This window comes from Humulus lupulus, chromosome 7, assembly GCF_963169125.1.
Source record: "Humulus lupulus chromosome 7, drHumLupu1.1, whole genome shotgun sequence".
NCBI classification, from domain to species: domain Eukaryota; kingdom Viridiplantae; phylum Streptophyta; class Magnoliopsida; order Rosales; family Cannabaceae; genus Humulus; species Humulus lupulus.
Genome location: NC_084799.1, coordinates 200,621,765 through 200,642,386, shown reverse-complemented (window position 1 = coordinate 200,642,386; position 20,622 = coordinate 200,621,765). Strand labels below are relative to the sequence as shown.

Below are 20,622 nucleotides of genomic sequence, written 5' to 3'. Positions count from 1 at the left end.
TTGTCTTATTTACTTTCTTACCCTGAAGTGAAAGGATTATGATTAACGTCAGCCCAATATTGAAGAGCCATGGATTTACTTTTAAGATATTGGCCCAATTTTTCAACAATAGCACTTTCTGAAAAATGTCATTTTTTAATGTAATATAAACTCTTCAATGTTGTAGTGCAACTTTTAAATATAAAATAATAACAAAATACTTTTTGGTAACTTATGAAGCTAGCTGGTATTGAATTGTGTGTAAGTTTAAATTTTAGTTATTTTTAGTTAACTAAATATAAAGGGTACTAAAAAGTTACTTTTGAAGCATAAAATTATGGACATCTTCTTTGGCAACGCTGAAAAAACCTATGTTTGCCATGTATCAAAATGACCTCCTCAAAGATCAGGTCGTGTTAGTACTACTCTTAAGTTTAAACGACTATTGGTTATGCCGAAAATTGCTTAGAAAGTGGTGGGTACCCACAAACTCACCAAAGAATGGCAGCGATGTAGGGACAAAGAGTGGTTGGGTTTTGTTTGTTTTCAAGAATTTAGTTGCATTGGTAATATCCCTTGACCTTGGAGTAACCCGAGTTGGTCAGAATATGCAGTCAAAGTCACGTCTTTGGTGACTTTGACCGGCCAATGTGGTTTGCTTCAACATCATTTGCCGGTGAAATTTCACAAGTCGAGCTCCTAGAATATATATACTCCTCTTGGGTGGCCAACACGTGATGGTCGGAGCAATGGTAGGTGATGATTGGGTATCATCATGGCTATCGTGAGAGAGAGGAAGAAAGAGAAAAAAATAAAGGTCTAACTTATTTTCTGTATAAAAATTTTGGTATATGTGTAAATAAAAGTTTACACATTATTTTTGTAAATAAAGTTCAAATCATTGTAGTGATTGTTCCATTAATATTTTTATCATTTTTTTTTGTGATTATTCAATTAATTTACTGAGGGAAAGGGCAACCCTGTGTGCATCTCTACCACCACAGCTAGCTGCCAGAAAAGGCAAATCACTCAAGCTTATCTTCTTAAAAGAATGTTAAGAAAGGCTTGACTCCACAGTTTCTGGCAAATCTCATGGGAAGATGAACCTCACTTGGTAGATTTTGTGTTACATCGTACAAACATAAAAATTTACTGTACAAATATAAACTATTACTGCATATATATGAAAGTATTTTGATTTCTTTCCTTCATAAATCCAAGTTCCAAACTGCATTTGCAACATACTTATACATGAATTTGTTTTTTATTGGACAACAATGTCAAATTTTACATTACACAAAAAGCTCTACAACTTATTATTTATTTTAAAAAGAAGGATTGTACTTGTACAACTTATTATTGAGACAACACTTACTAATAATACTTATTCATCACTCTAAAATACTTCCCCCAAGGAAAAAGAAAAAAGAAAAAGAAAAGTAGTTCTTAAATAAATGACAGTACATGAAAGCATTACCACTTTATTTGGCAACATTTTGAAATATTTACCCCAAAATTTTAACTAATGTTACATCACAAACTATGTACTTCTGCTTACTGCAATAACCGGTCTTCGGCTTCCTTGACCCAGTTGGCCAAAGATTCTGAACAACACACCAATACATAGCTCGATTAAACATATATATTTTTATATATTATAAATGTGAGTTTAACATAAATTGTTGGTTTCTATTTGATTTAGCGTTTTTTTTTATTATTGTCTAATACCGTCCCTTTTAAAGTCATCTAAATATAAGGTAAATAAAAATAATAATAGTCATTTAAATAAATAAATTGAAAATAAAAAATAATAATAATAAATGAGTCGTATTAATTTCTCATCACATATTTTAAAATTTTATTTTGAAGTATTTAAATTAATCTATCAATTATATTTTCAAAAATATACCTGAAAAATAGTTTTGTGCTTAAATTTTTTTTTTTCTTTTGTTAATAATTTTTTTTGTCATTTAATGTATTTTTTTATCCAAACATATATGTAATATTGATATAAGACATAAATATACATACTTCTTTATTTGTCGTTTACTTTTTTTATAATTAAAAATTATTTTAATTGCTCTAGTCAATAATTAAATAATATATTTATATATATACATTTTGATGGTTTTATTCTTTTTTAATCAAATAATTAAAATTTAATTAAATAAAAATTTTAAATTCATGGTTTTAATTTAGAATTTTGGAATATTTTATTATATTAAATATTTTTTCTAAAGTAAAATAAGGAAAAAATATTTAATTTTAAAACTAGAATCACCATATATAATATATAAATCAAAATATAAAAAAAAATCTAATTTATCATTTATATTTAAAAAGAAAATATATTATTTTTTTATTACTTAATTTAACTTATATAAATATATATTAAATGACTTGCAAATATATTTTTAGCAGAAAGTTTTTTTTTCTAAAAAGAAACTAAAAACAGAAAAATATATTTTAAGGGAAGGGACAAAATTATTTAAAACAGAATTACTAACCTTATGAATGACAAATATGGCTCGTTCATTTTCTCCCATATTTCGAATGGCACAGTCAAACCCTGCATGTGCAAATGTTTACTTTGCTATAAGAAACATTTACAGCATAGAAAAATAAGAAAAACAAATGTAATCATATAATAACGTTGTGCATATGAATATGTAGTGTTGGATTATGCATTGAAAATCATCCAATTTTCGAGGGTATCTAAGTATTTGTATTATAATAATTAAATTACATAGAAATGCAATCTGGTTTTTATAAAAATGGTTAATTCATTTCAAAGGGAGACTGTATACTTATACATATATATATATATATGTATATATAGGACAATTTTTCTATAGGGACTTCACTTTAAGCTTTACTGGTGAGACTCTCAGTGTTTCTCAACCCGTGAACAGTTTTCGGCGCGATTTTTTTATGACCGTGTATATTGTAGCTATTTAGAGCATCCTGCAAATTTTCAAAAAATTCCGAATAGTTTACAGTACCGAAAAAAATGTTCAAACATGTTGCTTTCCACGCGCATAAAAAAAATTAGTCACGCGTGCAACAACATGTTTGAACTTAGTTTTCAGTACTGTAAACTATTCGTAATTTTCTGAAAATTTGCAGAATGCTCTAAATAGCTACAATATACACGGTCATAAAAAAATCACGCAAAAAATTATTCACAGGTCAAGAACATTGAGAGCCCCATCAGTAGGGCTTAATGTGAAGTCTCTTCTGAAAATTTGCAGGATGCTCTAAATAGCTACAATATACACAGTCATAAAAAAATCGCGCCGAAAATTATTCACAGATCAAGAACACTGAGAGCCTCATTAATAGGGCTTAAATTGAAGCCTCTATAAAAAAATTATGCTATGTATATATTTCAAGGAGCTATTCTGAATGTGTAGTTCATTTGACCAATTTTGCACTAGCTATAGCTACACATGTAGAGTCATGCACCTAATTTTAAAATAAAAAATCAAATGAAATTTGCGTATGATATGAGACCAAATTGAATATTATATTAATCCAATGACTCCAGAAAAATTGAAACAAAGTCAACAACAACCAAGAATATTGTTTATTTAAAAATAATTGTAGGCAATAATAAGTTAATTATTCATGAGTTCTTATTGTTTAAACAATAATAATAAATCTAGATCTACCATAGTAAATTTATCAAATAGATGGCCACCCTTAATACATATATATTATGTAATTAATTTCAGGTAATTTTTTAGTCCTACTTATGACTGTTACTTTCCTAATATTTCAGTGGTTAATAGAGAATACATAAACAGTTTTATTGATCATCATAATAACTGAAGTCCCTTCCTATATATATAAAATTTCAATAATTAACACACTGATCAAATTATGAAGCCAAATATTAATTTAATTAAGTTTTGTTTGGTACCTTCACCAAGTTGATTATTGTCGCCCATAACAAGTGTAATTTTCTCATCCTCTATTCCTTTCACCTCACGCCTCTCGTTATAGATTGTACAGATTACAACCACCTGCACTCCACACAAAATCTCAATTTTATTTCAACACGTTAGATATTGTGCATATATTTAATTTATCACAAAGCTCATGCCTATATATAATACTAAAAGGGGTTTATATTTTTTTTGGACTCTGTGTTTTTTCTCATTACCTGTTTGGACTCTGTATTTTGACAAATTACTTTTTGGACTCTGTGTTTTGTAAAATGGTTAAAATAGAACCCTAAACCCGATTTTGGTCAATATTTTTCCAACTAAAATCACAAATAATTTACCAAACTAATAATTCAGAACAAAAATAAAATCATTCTGCTTAAAAACTGTGTTGTTATATTTAATTTTTCTCTTCATCAAAATTGAGTTTAGGGTTCTATTTTAATCATTTTATAAACACATAGGGTCCAAAAAATAATTTGTCAAAACACAAGGTCCAAACAGGTAATGAGACAAAACACAGGGTCCAAAAAAGTATAAACCCTACTAAAAGGAAACTAGGCTTCACTTTAACATTTACCGGTGGGGCTTTTCGGTGTTCTCGACCCATGAACAGTTTTCGGCGCGATTTTTTTTATGACTATGTATATTGTAGTTATTTAGAGCATTCTGTAAATTTTCAGAAAATTTCAAATAGTTTACAATACTGAAAACTAGGATCAAACATGTTGTTTTCCACACATGCATAAAAAAAATTAGTCACGCGTGCAACAAAATGTTTAAATCTAGTTTTCGGTACTGTAAACTATTCCGAATTTTATGAAAATCGTGCTGATGCTCTAAATAACTACAATATACACGGTGATAAAAAAGATTGCACTGAAAATTGATCAAAGGTCGAGAACACTGAGAGTGATACCGGTAGGGCTTAAAGTGAAGCCCCTATACAAAAATTGTACTATATATATAGAATTACGTGGTAATTAGATTTCATTTTACTGTATTGGTATGACACGACTTTATTTTCGGAACGTTGATAAGTTAAGATTCTATTTTTTTATGACGATGTTTATTATGGTTATAACAAACTTTCTATAAATTTTTTGAAAAATCTAAATAATTTATCATGCCAAAATAAACTTTAAATAAAAATTTGGATATTGCTAAATTATACACCCTAAGAAAATTTAAAATCGTGTTTTCAACCAAATAAATAATCAGATTTTTCTAAAAAAATTACAAAAGGTTTACTATAAATATGGTAAATATTGTAATCATGATATAACTAATTATCTGTTATTTTTTTCTGTTAAACATCAGTTAAGTTTGTTTCTTGGATTTAAAGAACTTAGCTAAGCTATCCAAGTTCTAGAAGACCAATATATATATGTGAGGCTCAAGTTTCAGGATTAACACAAGAGATAAAACTAAGAAGAGGGCTCTGATTTCAGATTGAAGAGGTTTGCCAAGAAGTATTGTTACAGAAGGTTTCGGCTCAGAAGATTCGTAGGAGAGTTGAGTGAATCTTTGTATGAGTGTGTGAGGAAATCTTTGTACTGTGAGAGGTTCATTCTTGAGTGAAAAATCAGAGTGTTTTGAGAGTGATTAGCTTGGTGATCTACTAGTTTTCTTGTACATATAAGATTGGTGTATTCCGACCAATTATGAGCTTTTGTAATCTTGGTGAAACATTGTCAAAGATCAATAAAACCCTTGCGGAAAGCTGAATGTAGGCTAACTATTTTGGTTAGCCGAACCAGGATAAGTTTTGGTGTTCTTCTTCCTTATTACTCATAATTGTTTAACATATGTTTTTGGACTTAACATTGATAAACTACTTGTTCAATCTGAACTTAAAATTTCTGATAATATATTAAGTTTAGAACTGATATTTGTTTAGCTTTGATCTTCACCTTAAATTCTGATTTTCTTCCCTCAATAACTATAATGAACATCGTCGTAAAAAAAAACTCTTTTTACTAATATATATTTATATAAGATAGATCATGAAAGAAAGGAGTAATGAGTTATAGCTACCTTCTGATTGCTGGTTGGCCTTTGACTGCCATGACTTTCATCTATTATTTGGAAAAATAAAGTTTTATCGCTGCGAAGCTTAATAAAATCCTCAGACAAGTGATGAATGTTCCCTGTGAAAAAATTAATTCAATTAACTAATAATTAATAGTATTTCGTGGTATGTCAATTTATATATAATTATATAAATATATTTATAACATGACATAGAAATATACTAACAAAAGAACCAACTCAAGGAGGGAAATAAAATAGTTTAATTATATCGTCCAATATTATACATGCTGCATTTGAAGGCTGCGCGTGGATTATCTTATTACTAATAATAATCGTGTGGTACACCAAATATCAATATATATGGAAAATTATTGAATAGTCACCTATAGATGTATTTAGTGTTTCCAGTGAATAAGTTATAATTTTTTTTTTTACACAATGGTGTAAACATAGTTAGAGGGAACCTCTTATAAATTATCCGAATATTTTGAATAGCTTAGGAATCCGAAATCATGATTCACAAAGCATGTTGCAGGGCGTATAAATAATGAAACAAACACGCGTGCAACAAGTTGTTTGAATCTTATGTACCGAAAATTATACAATGTCATGTAAAAAAATATAAACTTGCAACTTATCTACGTACCGAAAATAGTAAAATACTAATAGGTAATGATAAAAACAATCACAACCACATATATGGTGGTAGATACATATATATGGTGTGGAAGTTGAGAAATAATAAACCCTTATTCCTTTACTCTCCCTCACCACATATATATTTATTTATTTGTTAAGTGAATATCTCTGTTCTTAATATATAGTTACGAATATTAAACAAAAATGCATGCACAATTAATATATTATTTAGTAATTATGTAAGTATATGAGAGAGCTTAAAATCAGATCAAGACTTCCAAAATAAAATGCCAAATATGAACATAAGATATAACACTCCAATAAATAAAGACAAGAAAGATCTTTCTTATGCATAGTATATAAGAAAACAAAAATTATAATTATTTATATTAATAAAGACATAAATAAAGATTTTATTATTATTATAATTATTAGTATTATATATATAACTTCATATACATATATAATTATATAATTTGTATACAAATGGACCAACCGTCACTAAATGTGGAGGACTTGAAGGTGATCGGAGCTGCATGCCACTCGATGAGGAATACGCCGCCTGGAGCGACGAGCATAGGCTGGGGCCTTCCTTCCATTGGACCAGTACTTCGCGGATTTCCTAAATTATGTGAAGCTAGCTCCCTTCCAACTCCCCCCTAACTCACATCATCTGTTAGCAGGGTTGAAGTATCTATTCCTGAAGCAGGAATGGGAGGTCCCCACACTGGCGGACATCCTCTACTTCTTCTGCCTCAAAGCCAGCCCGGAGCAGCGGGGGCGAGGCGACGAGTTCTACTACCTGACTCATTTTCCAAATTCGGCTGCGGTCATCGAGCTGCTCAGCCACCCCAACGACTTTAAGGACTAGTTCTTTATGTCAACGGGGTTCCGCAACTGCGAACACCATTACATCAACCGTCCTCATAAGTACCTTCTACTCTTAGCTCATAAGTTGATTGCTGATTAGCTTCTTTCATTCGTTCCTGAATTAGAAACTATCATGCAGCCATTTTCGCGAGGACGTCCAAGTCAGTGACCCTTGGGGGTCAATATGAGACCTTGGCGGGGCTCCCCCCAAGTGAAAAGGATTATCGCCAGCTTCTGTCCGATGAGACGATGCTGGCGTGCAAGTTAATCTCCCCAGGCCAGACTTTGGCCTTGAGGAAACCACGAACCATCCCCGCTGCTCGCGAGATGGCGCCCATCCCCGAGGAGGAGGCCGTGGGCGAGGATGAGGACAAGGAGTATGAGGTGCCCCTCGTGCGGCGGAAATGGGCTCCGGAAGTCGCCCAGGAAGTAAATGTTGAGAGGGCCCAGTCCGGGGCAGCAGCCGGCCCCTCCGGCCAAGGAAATCCTTATTTATTTAGGGATTTAGATAGGGCCACTGCAGACTTAAGGCTTGCTAGGTTTAATCCCGGCCAAATTGTTCACTGCCACCGAACAGACCCAGACCGCAACATAACTTTACTCCAGTGTGGTTACCAGCTCGTGCTATGTAATGAAATGGGTCGCCCTAGGGGAACGGTAGTAGTAGACAACACCCTAGCCTTTAGGTCTACCTTCTTTGAGGAGTATGCGACCAATCTTAGGTCGGGCCCTCCCTCCTGGAGGGTGTAGTAGCTCCAGGTCTTAGGCAGTACATAGAAGAGTCCAGTCCCGAGGCAGATCCGGACCCAGAGCCTCTTCTAGCTCGCGAAGTCGTTATCTTAGACTCCCCTGCTGAAGCTCCGGGGCCGGAGGTCGTGACCATAGATTCCTCCTCTAACTCGAAGGGTAGGACCCCTTTCAATACATACTTGAGCTCTGTTTTCTTTTTCTTTTTTATTGCACAAATATTTTTACCTGTATATTAATTGTTTGTCTTTGTTTCAACAGAGATGTCGCAGGCCGGGGATGACAACTTGCGGGCCATTTCCAAGGGGGAAATCCTCCCTTCGGGCCTTTGGTGAAGAGGCTCCAGTTGATGAAGAAGGCTGTTGGGACATCCTCTAAGTCCCCGGTTAAGGGGAAAAACCCAGGCCCTCCTGCCACTGAAAAGGTGCCTCCACCCCCTACTGTCGTAGAGAAGATGGCTCCACCTCCATCGCGACCTACCGTCTCTGCTTGGGAAAAGGAGGCGGCCGCCGGGACCTTGCCAACTACGACCCCCGAGGTGCGCGTCCCGGTCAATCCCTGGGCCTTGGAGAAAATCCCCGATGTCTTTCGGGGGACGGTCTACGAGACCGCGAGCTACACCGTGGACCACTATTACAACGCCGCCCCGAGGGACCTACGGGAGATCGAGACGAGGAGCCCTGAGAACGTGATGGAGTCTTCATTGGGGAGGACCCTCACGGTAAGTAAGCTCTACCATTCATTTGTTTTCATTTCCTTTATTTCTAAGGCATCTGCCTTACACATTTTTTCTTTCTCGCAGGCGGCTTTGGCTCTTCGCCGGAGCATCTCCCGATCTAGGGCCAGACTTGAGGAGATGAGGAGCGAGCACCAGACTCCCCTGGCTGCCCTTGCGACTGCCCAGAAACAGGAACAGGATGCCAAAGACGCCCTGGCGACCATGCAGGTTGAGCTGGACGCATCTCGACATAAGCTGCTGGAGGCCGAGTCCACCAAGGTTTCCCTGGATGCCGTGAGGGTGGAACTTGAAGAAGCTAAGGCTGCCCTTGCGGTGGAGAAGGTGACCTCCACCACCTCCCTGGAGAACATGATGTACCATTGCTGGACCTTCAACCCGGATGGTGACTTTTCCTTCTTGGGGACGGAAGCATGGGAGTCCTTCCTGGGGAAGTTCAAAGCTCGCCTCCAACAAGAGGCGCCCTCCGAGACCGGGGAAACCCTGGCTGCAACCGAGCAAGACGGCGAGGTGGTGACTTCAACAGAACGACCTGGCGGGGCCTAGGAATTTTCTCTTCCTCCTTTATCGTTTATTGATTTTTTGTAACTTTATGTGATGAGGTTTTTTAACCTTGAGACAATTGATTTCTTCAACTTTATTTTAAATTGATTTACATCTTTTTGCCTCTATCTCATTTCTCTTCTATGCATTTGGTAATAATCTTAGTTATTGTTGGTGTTGTGATTGACATCCTATACTTTTCTAAGAAAAACATCTGTTAACCAACTTTAACCAACTTCTAAGAGTTAAGTCCTGGTTGTATCTAGTACATTAATTTGAAAACTTAGTTCGCGTTAATCTTTTATTAATATCTCGTGCTTTTTAAGAAAAAACATCGATCAATCAATTTGAATTAACTTCTAAGTTTTAGGACCTGATTATATCCAGGACGTTAATTTGAAAACTTAGTTCGCGTTAATCCTTTATTAATATCTCGTGCTTTTTAAGAAAAACATCGATCAATCAATTTGAATTAACTTCTAATTTTAAGACCTGGTTACATCCAAGACGTTAATTTGAAAACTTAGTTCGTGTTAATCCTTTATCGATATCTCGTGCTTTTTAAGAAAAACATCGATCCATCGATTTGAATTAACTTCTAAGATTTTAGGACGACCTGGTTATATCCAGGATACAACTTAGTTCGCGTTAATCCTTTATCGATATCTCGTGCTTTTTAAGAAAAACATCGATCAACCAATTTGAATTAACTTCTTAGTTTTAGGACCTGGTTACATCCAGGACGCTAATTTGAAAACTTAGTTCGTGTTAATCCTTTATCGATATCTCATGCGTTTTAAGAAAAACATCGATCAATCAATTTGAATTAACTTCTAAGTTTTTTAGGACGACCTGGTTATATCTAGGATACAACTTAGTTCGCGTTAATCCTTTATCGATATCTCGTACACGATCAATCGATTTGAATTAACTTCTAAGTTTTTAGGACGACCTGGTTATATCCAGGATACAACTTAGTTCACGTTAATCCTTTATCGATATCTCGTGCTTTTTAAGAAAAACATCGATCAATCAATTTGAATTAACTTCTAAGTTTTTAGGATGATCTGGTTATATCCAGGACATATGCCCCCCAAGTAATTAGGAAAGGGTCTTTCGTGGTTACTTGACATTACACCCACAAACATACACAATAATGAAGAAAAGTTTAATTCTCATTACTTAATAAACAAAAGATGGCCTCTGACTAAGCCTTACAAAGGTATCACTGATAATATTTCTTCAAATGGATGGCGTTCCAAGTTCGTAGGACTGCTTCTCCATTAAGCCGAGCTAACTTGTAGGTTCCTTCTTTTGTGACCTCGGTTATTTGGTAAGGCCCTTCCCAGTTCGGTCCCAATACTCCGTCTTTGGGATCTTTACTAGCTAAGAAGACTCTTCTGAGGACGAGGTCGCCAACGTTAAAGGCACGTCTTCTCACCTTTGAGTTGAAATACCGAGTGATCTTTTGTTGATAATTTGCGAGATGCAGCTGTGAATCTTCTCATCTTTCATCAATCAAGTTGAGGGACACGCAGATTAATTCGTGATTGTGGTCCTGGTCAAATTCCTGGACTCTATGCGAAGCTACGTTTACTTTGACAGGAAGGACCGCCTCACTCCCAAAAGTCAGGGAGAAAGGAGTATGACCCATCAGCATTCGATGTGAGGTCCGGTATGCCCACAGTACCTGGGGGAGCTGTTCTGGCCAGACTCCCTTGGCTTCGTCCAGTCTTTTCTTAAGGCTTGCCTTTAGCGTCTTATTTACGGCCTCGACCTGCCCATTCGCCTGGGGATAGGCCACGGAGGAGAAATTTTTTACAATGCCGTGCCTCTCACAGAATTCGGTGAAGAGGTCGCTGTTGAACTGCGTTCCATTATCTGATACGATCTTCTTTGGCAGCCCAAATCGGCAGATAATGCTTTTGACCACAAAGTCGAGGACTCTTTTTGAAGTGATCGTTGCCAAGGGCTCTGCTTCTGCCCACTTGGTGAAGTAGTCGATGGCCACCACCGCATAATGGACCCCTCCCTTTCCAGTAGGAAGGGCGCCAACCAAGTCGATTCCCCAGACCGCGAATGGCCACAGGGACGAGATCATCTTCAACTCGACTAGGGGAGCTCGGGAAACGGTGGCGAATCCCTGGCATTTGTCACACTTTTTGACGTAGGAGATGGAGTCCTTTGACAGAGTGGGCCAGTAATATCCTTGCCTTAAGATCTTCAGGGCCAAGCTTTGCCCCCCAGTGTGATCTCCGTAAAAACCCTCGTGCACTTCCTGCAAAATGGTCTTCGCTTCGCCTGGCAGGACGCATCGTAGGAGAGGTAAGGAATGTCCACAGCGGTATAATATCCCATCTACCACTGTGTATCTTGGAGCTTGGTAAAGTACCCGCCTTGCGTCATTTTTCTCCTCAGGTAACTTTCCTGCTGTGAGATATTCGAGGATGGGGGTCATCCAGGTCGGTCTGGCATCGCTCATCTCGACCTCCGCCCCGACTTCCTCTATACTCGGTTTCTCCAAGAACTCTATCGGCACCAACCCGAGAGTCTCCGTCTCTCCAGAGGTAGTGAGCTTTGCGAGTGCGTCCGTGTTGGCATTCTGCTCCCGAGGTATCTGCTCGATTGAGCCCTGCTCAAATGTAGACAGCTCGACTTTTACCTTGGCCAGATAAACAGCCATCTTGGTTCCCTGTGCTTGGTATTCACCTAGCACTTGGTTTACCACGAACTGGGAATCGCTGTAACACTGAACGGAACTGGCCTTCAGCTCCTGGGCCACCCTTAGCCTGGCCAATAAAGCTTCGTATTCAACCTCGTTGTTGGATGACTTGAATCCGAATCTCAACGCCGAGTGGAATCTATGTCCTTTTGGGGATATCAGAATGATTCCAGCCTCGGAGTCGTTCTCGTTAGATGAGCCATCTATGAAGACCCTCCACGAGGCCTAGACTAAGGAGGCCTAGGGTGAATCTTCCACAGGATCTTCTTGGAATCCTGTGCACTCTGCCACAAAATTAGCCAGGGCCTGGCTTTTTAATGCAGTTCGCGGTGTGTACAAAATATCGAACTGACTGAGCTCAATAGCCCACCTTAATAGACGTCCCAATGCTTCAGGTTTTTGCAAAACCTGCCTTAAAGGTTGATCGGTTATGACATGTATGAGTGGGACTGGAAATACGGCCTGAGCTTTTGGGAGGCCGTAATGAGACAGAAAGCCATCTTTTCCATTAGCGGATACCGGGACTCAGCTCCGAGAAGCCTCTTGCTGATGTAATAGACTGGCTTCTGAGACCGGTTTTCTTCTTGGACTAATACGACACTAGCTGCATCTTCTGTGACGGCTAGGTAAAGGAAAAGAGGCTCTCCTGCCGTTGGTTTGGACAATACGGGCGGCTCAGCTAAATGTGCTTTCAGGTCGAGGAAGGCACGCTTGCATTCCTCGGTCCACTCGAACTTCTTATTTCCCCGGAGCAGGTTGTAGAATGGAAGACACCTGTCGGTAGATTTAGAGATAAACCGATTAAGGGCCGCCACCCTTCCTGTCTGGCCTTGAACGTCCTTTCGCGACCGAGGTAAAGGTAGCTCGAGCAACGACCTGACCTTATCGAGGTTTGCTTCGATTCCTCGGGTATTGACGATGAAACCTAGGAATTTTCCAGATGCGACCCCGAAAGTGCACTTCTGCAGGTTAAGCCTCATGCCGTATTCTCTCAATATCTTAAAGCATTCCTCTAGGTTGGAAACATGGTTATCGACAGTTTTTCACTTGACCAGCATGTCGTCAACGTACACTTCCATGTTCTTCCCGATCTGGTTAGCAAACATCCGGTTGACCAACCTCTGGTATGTAGCCCTGGTGTTTTTCAGCCCGAATGGCATGACCTTGTAACAATAAACGTTAGTTGGGGTCATGAAGCTAGTGTGCTCCTGGTCCGCTAGATTCATGGCGATCTGATTAAAGCCCAAATATGCGTTCATAAAGGACATGAGCTCGTGCCCCATCGTGGAGTCTACCAATTGGTCGATCCTTGGCAAGGGGAAACAGTCTTTGGGGCAAGCTTTGTTTAGATTGGAGAAGTCGATGCAGATCTGCCATTTCCCGTTGGGCTTCGGGACCAACACAGGATTGGCGACCCAGACCGGGAACTTAGCTTTGCGGATAAAGCCGCATTTTAACAACCGGGCTACTTCCTCTTCTAGGGCTTCAGCTCGGGTTGTTCCTAGGCGCCTCTGTTTCTGGGATTTCGCAGGCACGCTTTTATCCAAATGGAGGGTGTGCATGATGACGCTCGGACTGATCCCCACCATGTCCTCATGAGACCATGCAAACACATCTAGGTTCTCCTGCAGAAACTTAATCAGCTCCGCCTTCCTCTCCCCACATAGATTTACCATCCGCGAGGGATTCTGTGGATCGATATTTACCTCCTCGAGCTCTTTGATAGCTTGGAGCTCAGATTTATCCTCGCCTATTCTGGGGTCCATATCATCACTTAAGATGATATTTTCTCCTTCGGCATTCTGAGGTTTTTCAATCTCAGGATTAGGCACGAGTTCCTGAGATTCCTCATTTCCACCTTGGACGGTCATCATTAACTGCCCGGGTTTTAATTTTCCCTTCATAGAAATGTTGTAGCATTCCCTGGCAGCAAGTTGATCGCCATGGACCGTGCATATCCCCGTGGAAGAGGGGAATTTTAGCGCGAGGTGGCGGATGGAGGTAACGGCTTCAAACGCTATTAATGTAGGTTGACCCAAAATGGCATTGTACGCGGCAGGACAATCGATGACCACAAACTCAAGGAGTTTCGAGACTGTCCGAGGTCCCTCTCCCAAGGTGATCACCATCTCGATCGTTCCTATTACCGCTGATCCTTCTCCAGAGAATCCGTAAAGCATCATCAAGGTGGCTTTCAGGTCGGTGACAGACAAACCCATATTTTCCAACAAGGACCGGAACAGTAGGTTTACCGAGCTCCCATTATCGACCAGCACTCTCCTAACCCTCCGATTAGCGAGCTGCACGGCTACGACCAGAGGGTCGTTATGAGGGAACTGGACGTGGCTGGCATCTTCTTCAGTAAATATGATTGGTTGCCTCTCCAATCGCTGCTGCTTCGGTAGATGCTGCTCAGGGACGAACTCCACTCCATTATGAGCCATAAGCTCGTTGACGTATCTCTTTTGGGCACCTCTGCTGGTGCCAGCCAGATGGGGACCTCCAGAGATTGTGGAAACCTCTCCTCCTATCATGGGAGGTGGGACGTCCTGATCTACACGAGACCCGGGCTGACTGACGGGGACTTCAAGAGCTGGATGGCCTCCGGGAAATCTATTCCGCGCATACTGAGCCAAGGGTCCGGCTCTAATGAGAGTTTCGATCTCATCCTTCAAGTGCCTACAATCATCGGTATTGTGGGCAATGTCGTTGTGGAACCGACAAAACTTGGAAGGGTCTCGCTTACCCTTCTGGTGCTTTAACGGTCCCAACTTCTTCCAGGGAAGTCGAGCAGAATTTTCTAGGAAGATGTTCTCCCTAAAGATGGTGAGCTCGGTATAAGTCGCGTAGAACGGCTTGAATTTTTCTACAGACTTGTTCTCCTTTGAGCCGTGCTGGTTTCCCTCGCTACTCCCCTTTCTCTTGCCTCCAACAAACTAGTTATTCTGTATAACAGTCTGGGTCGCTGTCACGACCTCCGTTCCCACTCCAGCGGGCTGTTCAGGGGCCTGGCTGGTTCCTGCGGCTGAGGCTCGCGCCTCCTCCAGGTTGATCCATCCCTGGGCCCTATTTAGGAATTCATTTACGGTGCTGACTCCCTTCCTTTGTATCTCTTCCCAGAGTCCTCCACCGACGAGGATCCCAGTTCTCAAAGCCATGAGCTTAGAGCTGTCATCTGCGTCTCTGGCCCCGAGCAGCGACATTCGCGAATCTGCTAAGGTAAACCCTCAAAGGCTCGTCGGGTTGCTGCCTTACGTTTGTCAGGGTATTGGCCTTGAAGCGGGCAGCCTGGGAAGCTCGGAATGCTCTCTTGAAGTCAGCAGAGAAAGTTTTCCATGAGCTGATTGATTGCTTCTTACTCTGTTTAAACCATTGTCTGGCCGGCCCAGTCAAGGTGGAAGGAAATATTAGACATCTCAGCTCGGGACCAATGTTGTGGGCCACCATTAGGGTATTGAACATGCCCAGATTATCTGATGGGTCCCCGTCTCCGTTGAACTTGGACAAGTGAGGCATACGGAAACCAAGTGGATACGCCGTTGCTGCTATGCTGGGGGTGAAGAGCTCAAGTTCGTCCCCTGAATCATATTCATCTTTTCCTTTTTCTGATAGGAGCTTCCTCATCAACTCCTCCATCTGAGCCAGACGCTCAAGGGTTTTGTCCTGACTTCCTTGTTTGTTCCGGGGCTGTTCAACAGCTCCGGATCCCTTGTGCGCGTTTGGCGGGTTATTGTCCCTCCTATCATGAGATAGGTTATATGGGACGTTCTCACTGTCACGTACTTTAGACAGGTCTTCCCTTTGGCGAGCGCGGCTGCCGTTTCCAACTGGGTCTCCCCTCTGAGTGTTTAGGCGATCTCAGAGGTCGCCCCTTGATGCGGCCTGAGGACTGCGCCGAGCTCAAGCGTTGGCGCAGGTCTCCGCCGGAGAGGTCACTTCAACGGCTTCAGATCCAATAGCTTCCATTTGAGAAGCTCGGGGCCCGCCGCTGAGGACGGGGATCCGGGACTTCTCTAGGCGCCCGGCTACGATGGGAAGGTCCGGCAGAAGGAGGATTTTTCCTGCTGCTCCCATGAGCCGGAATGTCTCGGACTGGTCGAGGAGGAGACGGGTATCTTATTGGTGAAGGAGGATGCCTGACCGGAGATGCGATCCTAGTCCCGTCAGGGCGGATCAAGTTAGGTCGCGGCCGCTCCGCTCTACCATCCTCTACGTCCTGCGCCCGACGGTCTGAGTGGGGCACAGGACGGCTGGCCGGGGCGGGCTGTCGTTGTGAGCCCTCCCTAGATCTCTTTCACGAGCTCCCTCGAGCCCTCCTGGGCGCACTCGAGGGCGGAAGTGAGCTGGGAGTTGAGGTCTGAACTGACCGGATGTACTGTTGCTCGGCCCTAGGAAGTTCCTCAAAAGTGGTTTCCCGGTGGTGCGATGTGGGAGTAGAGTTTGATGTCGGGGTTCTGACCGACCGACTGGGCCTGGACCGATTACCCTAGCGGGACTTATGAGTCTATCCTTGCCTCTTTCCGACGTTAGCGTCGGTTGTAAGAGGGGGTAGTCGGGCCAAAACCTCTTGAATCTGCTGGTTAGCTTTCACCAGCTGACTCCTCAACTGAGCATTTTCCATTTCCACCGCCGTGTAAAAATCTGGGTTCAGATTGGGCGGCCGGGGAGCCGAACTTCTAGTGTCATCTTGGCCTATTAGCTACTTTCCCGGCCGCTGGTGAACCTCAGGGTTCTGATCATCGGAAATGGCGGCATGATGGGCCTCCTGCCCATCACGTTGGTCCGCCTCGTTACCATGTCTTGAGCGAGTGACTACCATGGTTGGGTATTTGCGATAGCACCAATCTAACAGCCTCTAAATGAAAGCACCAAACAGTTGACGCGGTTCTTTGGCAACATATAATTAATAGAATAAAGAGTGGGATTATTGCTAAATAATGAACCGTAATAGATGAATGATCTCAAAGTAAAATGATAACATAGATACTTTTTTAGGTGGTTCAAAGGTTAAAATCCTTCTAGTCCACCAGCCAATATTATTGCTATCCTTATGATATTCTTTATAGGGTATTTCTTTACAAAATAGGATCCAACCCTTTGCAACTCCTAGGGTCTCCATATTTATAGGGAGAGGGCACCTGGGGGTTGGCAAGGGAGGTCATCCCGTGACCTTCTTACCCATCATGTCACTTCTGTGACATTCATGATTAATTCCTAAAACCTGACAACAAAGTGTGGTCTAATCAATAGGTAAGGGCGATAATGGGCCGCACAGCCCAACCCAGTCATGGGTGCCTGAACACGCACGTTTATGCTGCTTGTCCGAGAATTCAGGGATGGACCAGACACATGATGTCTGATGTATGCACATTTACATTGCGTGATTGACTTTATAAGGGGTCAGAGGTGCCAACCCAAGCTCGTATCTCGAGCTTGATGTAGTCTCAGCTCGTGGTGTCCATACTTCTGACTCGACTCCTTAGTAATCCCATTAAGACCTAGATTACCTCAAGCTAAAGAGGTAGGACCTTGTAACAGCAGCTCCGGGGACATGACATCCATGTGGCTGATATAATTATGCATTTTCTCAACTCGCTAATAGCCCGTGGATATTTAGGGCGTACACTTATCTATATAAATAAATAAATTAGAATTAATTAGATCACCTCATATTATTATGTTGCAGAGGAGGTCCCTTGTAAAAATGCGTTGTTTGAAGCTTTTGTCACTAGAAATTAGTGCCATTTCCTGGAAGTGTTGCTTGAAAAGAGAGATGAGAATTACAAGATGATATTGCTGGCTTAGGATTGAAAGAGATCACTAGTGCAACAAAGCTGTTCATCTGGGTGGCCATCTTTTCTATACTTTGATGGGTAATTAAGACTATGAATAAGTAGTATCTCCTGTGTCTATTAAAACATCTTTATAATTAAATACCCTATTTATAGGCGTCTCTGGTTTTGGATGATCTAAAAGAGTGATTAATAGTGATATAATTATCGGAGACAGTGTGAAAGAAAGAAATTTCCTCGATGGGATTTAAGTGTTTTTTAATTAATTAATTATTTATAATTAGGAGGTTAAGTATCCATGTATGCATGAATGAATGTATTGGATCAAGAGCCATGTAAATTATTAATTAAAGAATATAGAGATGAAACGTCCACCTCAAGCCTAACACAGTCAGTATTACGTGAAGAAGTCCACCATAATCTTTTTAATTCGAACCAAATTAATAATAATAATATTAAGAGAGTCAATCATCCAACTTAGCACCAAACACATATACAAAATATAATAAAGGGTGGGTTTTATTATATGATAACCCTAAATTTACATCATCGTACGTGGGATAGCCTGTAATGTCTAACTCTACCACATAATCTATATATATAGGGGAATTCTCCTATAGGGGCTTCACTTTAAGCTCTAACGGTGGGGCTCTCAGTATTCTCGACCTTTGAACAGTTTTCGGCGCGATTTTTTTTTATGACCGTGTATATTCTAGCTATTTAGAGCATCAGCGAGATTTTCAGAAAATTCCGAATAGTTTACGGTACTGAAAACTTGGTTCAAACATGTTGTTGCACGCGTGACTAATTTTTTTTATTTGCGTGGAAAGCAACATGTTTGAATATAGTTTTCAGTACTGTAAACTATTCGGAATTTTCTAAAAATTTGCAGGATGTTAAAATGTCTACAATATACACGGTCATAAAAAAAAGTCGCGTCGAAAACTGTTCACTGGTCGAGAAACACTGAGAGCCCTATAGAAGAATTGTCCTATATATAAATAATATTTTGGTTTAATTTTTCATTTAATATGTTTGTCATTCTTTTATATATAATATGATTTATTTATTTGAAATTTTTATGAGAATGATACAAATTTAATAAAATTTATTAATAAATTCTATAAATAAAACTAAGCAAACGTCCATCCTAAATTGTTTGTCTAGTGTATAAATATATAGATATATATATATTGCCATGCCACGGATGAAGGGAAATAATAACAAAAAAGAAAAATTAATCTACCAAAATAGTGAGAGCTTAATCAAAGACATTTTTTCAAGACTACCAAAATAAAATGTCAAATATGAACATAAGATCTAGCTAACATTTCAATATTGAATATAAAGAAAACAAAGATAATTATCATATATATAAGATATTATTATTATTATTATTATTATTATTATAATAGGAACCACACACCAATAAACTTCACATAATAGACAATAATTAGGTGTACATGCACAAACCATTATTAAATTCTGGAAATCTATAGTTATGATCGGGTTCACGTGTGAAGCTCCTCGCCGTTATGGCAATCATCTTATTTTGAGCTCTGCCACCACAAAATTAAACAAATAAACAAATAAATTTAGTATATCCAGCTAACTAAATTAATAATATATTTCATAAATAAATTTGATCAATAAGTTGAAGTACCACCTATTTTTATTATGTTGTAGTCCTTTGTAGAAGAAATGCATTTTTTGAAGCTTTTGTCCGTTGAAATTACTACCACTTCGCAGAATCACAATGCCTTGACCACTTATTTTGTCAGCAATTTAGTATAGAATATGAATTATTCAATATATATATATATATATAAGTTTTAATACATGAATGTGTTGTGTTATTTTTACATTGTTATCATATATATATATATATGTATGTATTTATATAAATGTAGGCGAGGAAAGAGAGATCGAGATAAGACTTACCAGATGAAATTGTTGGCTTAGGATATAAAGAAACTAATGAAACAAGAGTTTTCATGCGAGTGGCCATCTTTTCTATTCTCTGAAGGCTTTATCTTGTGTCTATCAAAACATCATTATAATAAAATGCTATATATTTATAGGCGTCCAGTTATTAGGATAGACAAAACTCCACAAACCTACCATAATGATACCCCTCTACTCCTTTTATTGTTTATTTGGATTTTTGAGGAGGATATTTGCCACTCTATTTATTAAAAAAAATTGAAATCTATTATTTTTAAAATTTTATTCTTGACACTTTTTTTCAATATATATATATATCTGACAATATTTAATTCCTTTTCTTGTCTTAATTTCAACAACTTTCAGGAGCATAATAAAGTTCTATTTTTTGTTTCTTAAGTCTCAATTTCTAAAGCTGTCATTACCATTATTATTTTAGATTTCTGAAGTCTCAATTGAATATTTATATATTTTAGATGATAATATATATGTTCAGGGTTAGAAAGGCCATTTAAGGTGGATCAGAGGTTATTTTTGTAAGAAAAATTAAAATAGATATATAGTTATTATTATAGAGTATATGAAAATCATTTTTATAAATCACTTAGAAGTTAGAACAGTAGAAAGAACACAGAGATCGATGTTCACATTAGAAGAAGGATAATAAAT

At 39.2% G+C, this 20,622-nt stretch overlaps 1 protein-coding gene across 1 annotated transcript; it reads right to left on the bottom strand.

Annotated features, from left to right (window-relative positions):
* Window positions 1-1,284: 1,284 nt before the first annotated feature.
* LOC133790127 (uncharacterized) lies at window positions 1,285-20,096 on the bottom strand. Its single transcript, XM_062227672.1, has 7 exons — window positions 19,951-20,096; window positions 19,676-19,769; window positions 19,483-19,568; window positions 5,964-6,076; window positions 3,902-4,004; window positions 2,487-2,548; window positions 1,285-1,583 (listed from the first exon to the last, which is right to left on the bottom strand). Exons 1-7 carry the CDS (start codon window positions 20,015-20,017, stop codon window positions 1,485-1,487), a joined length of 624 nt encoding a protein of 207 aa, XP_062083656.1. The 5' UTR covers window positions 20,018-20,096; the 3' UTR covers window positions 1,285-1,484.
* Between the last annotated feature and the right edge of the window lie 526 nt (window positions 20,097-20,622).

Coding starts and splice junctions, on each gene's coding strand:
- LOC133790127 (XM_062227672.1), bottom strand. CDS start 20,017: ATGGCCACTCGCATGAAAACTCTTGTTTCATTAGTTTCTTTATATCCT. Junction 4,005..5,963: donor GGCCAACCAGCAATCAGAAG/GTAGCTATAACT, acceptor TGTGGAGTGCAG/GTGGTTGTAATCTGTACAAT. Junction 2,549..3,901: donor CAATAATCAACTTGGTGAAG/GTACCAAACAAA, acceptor TTGCACATGCAG/GGTTTGACTGTGCCATTCGA.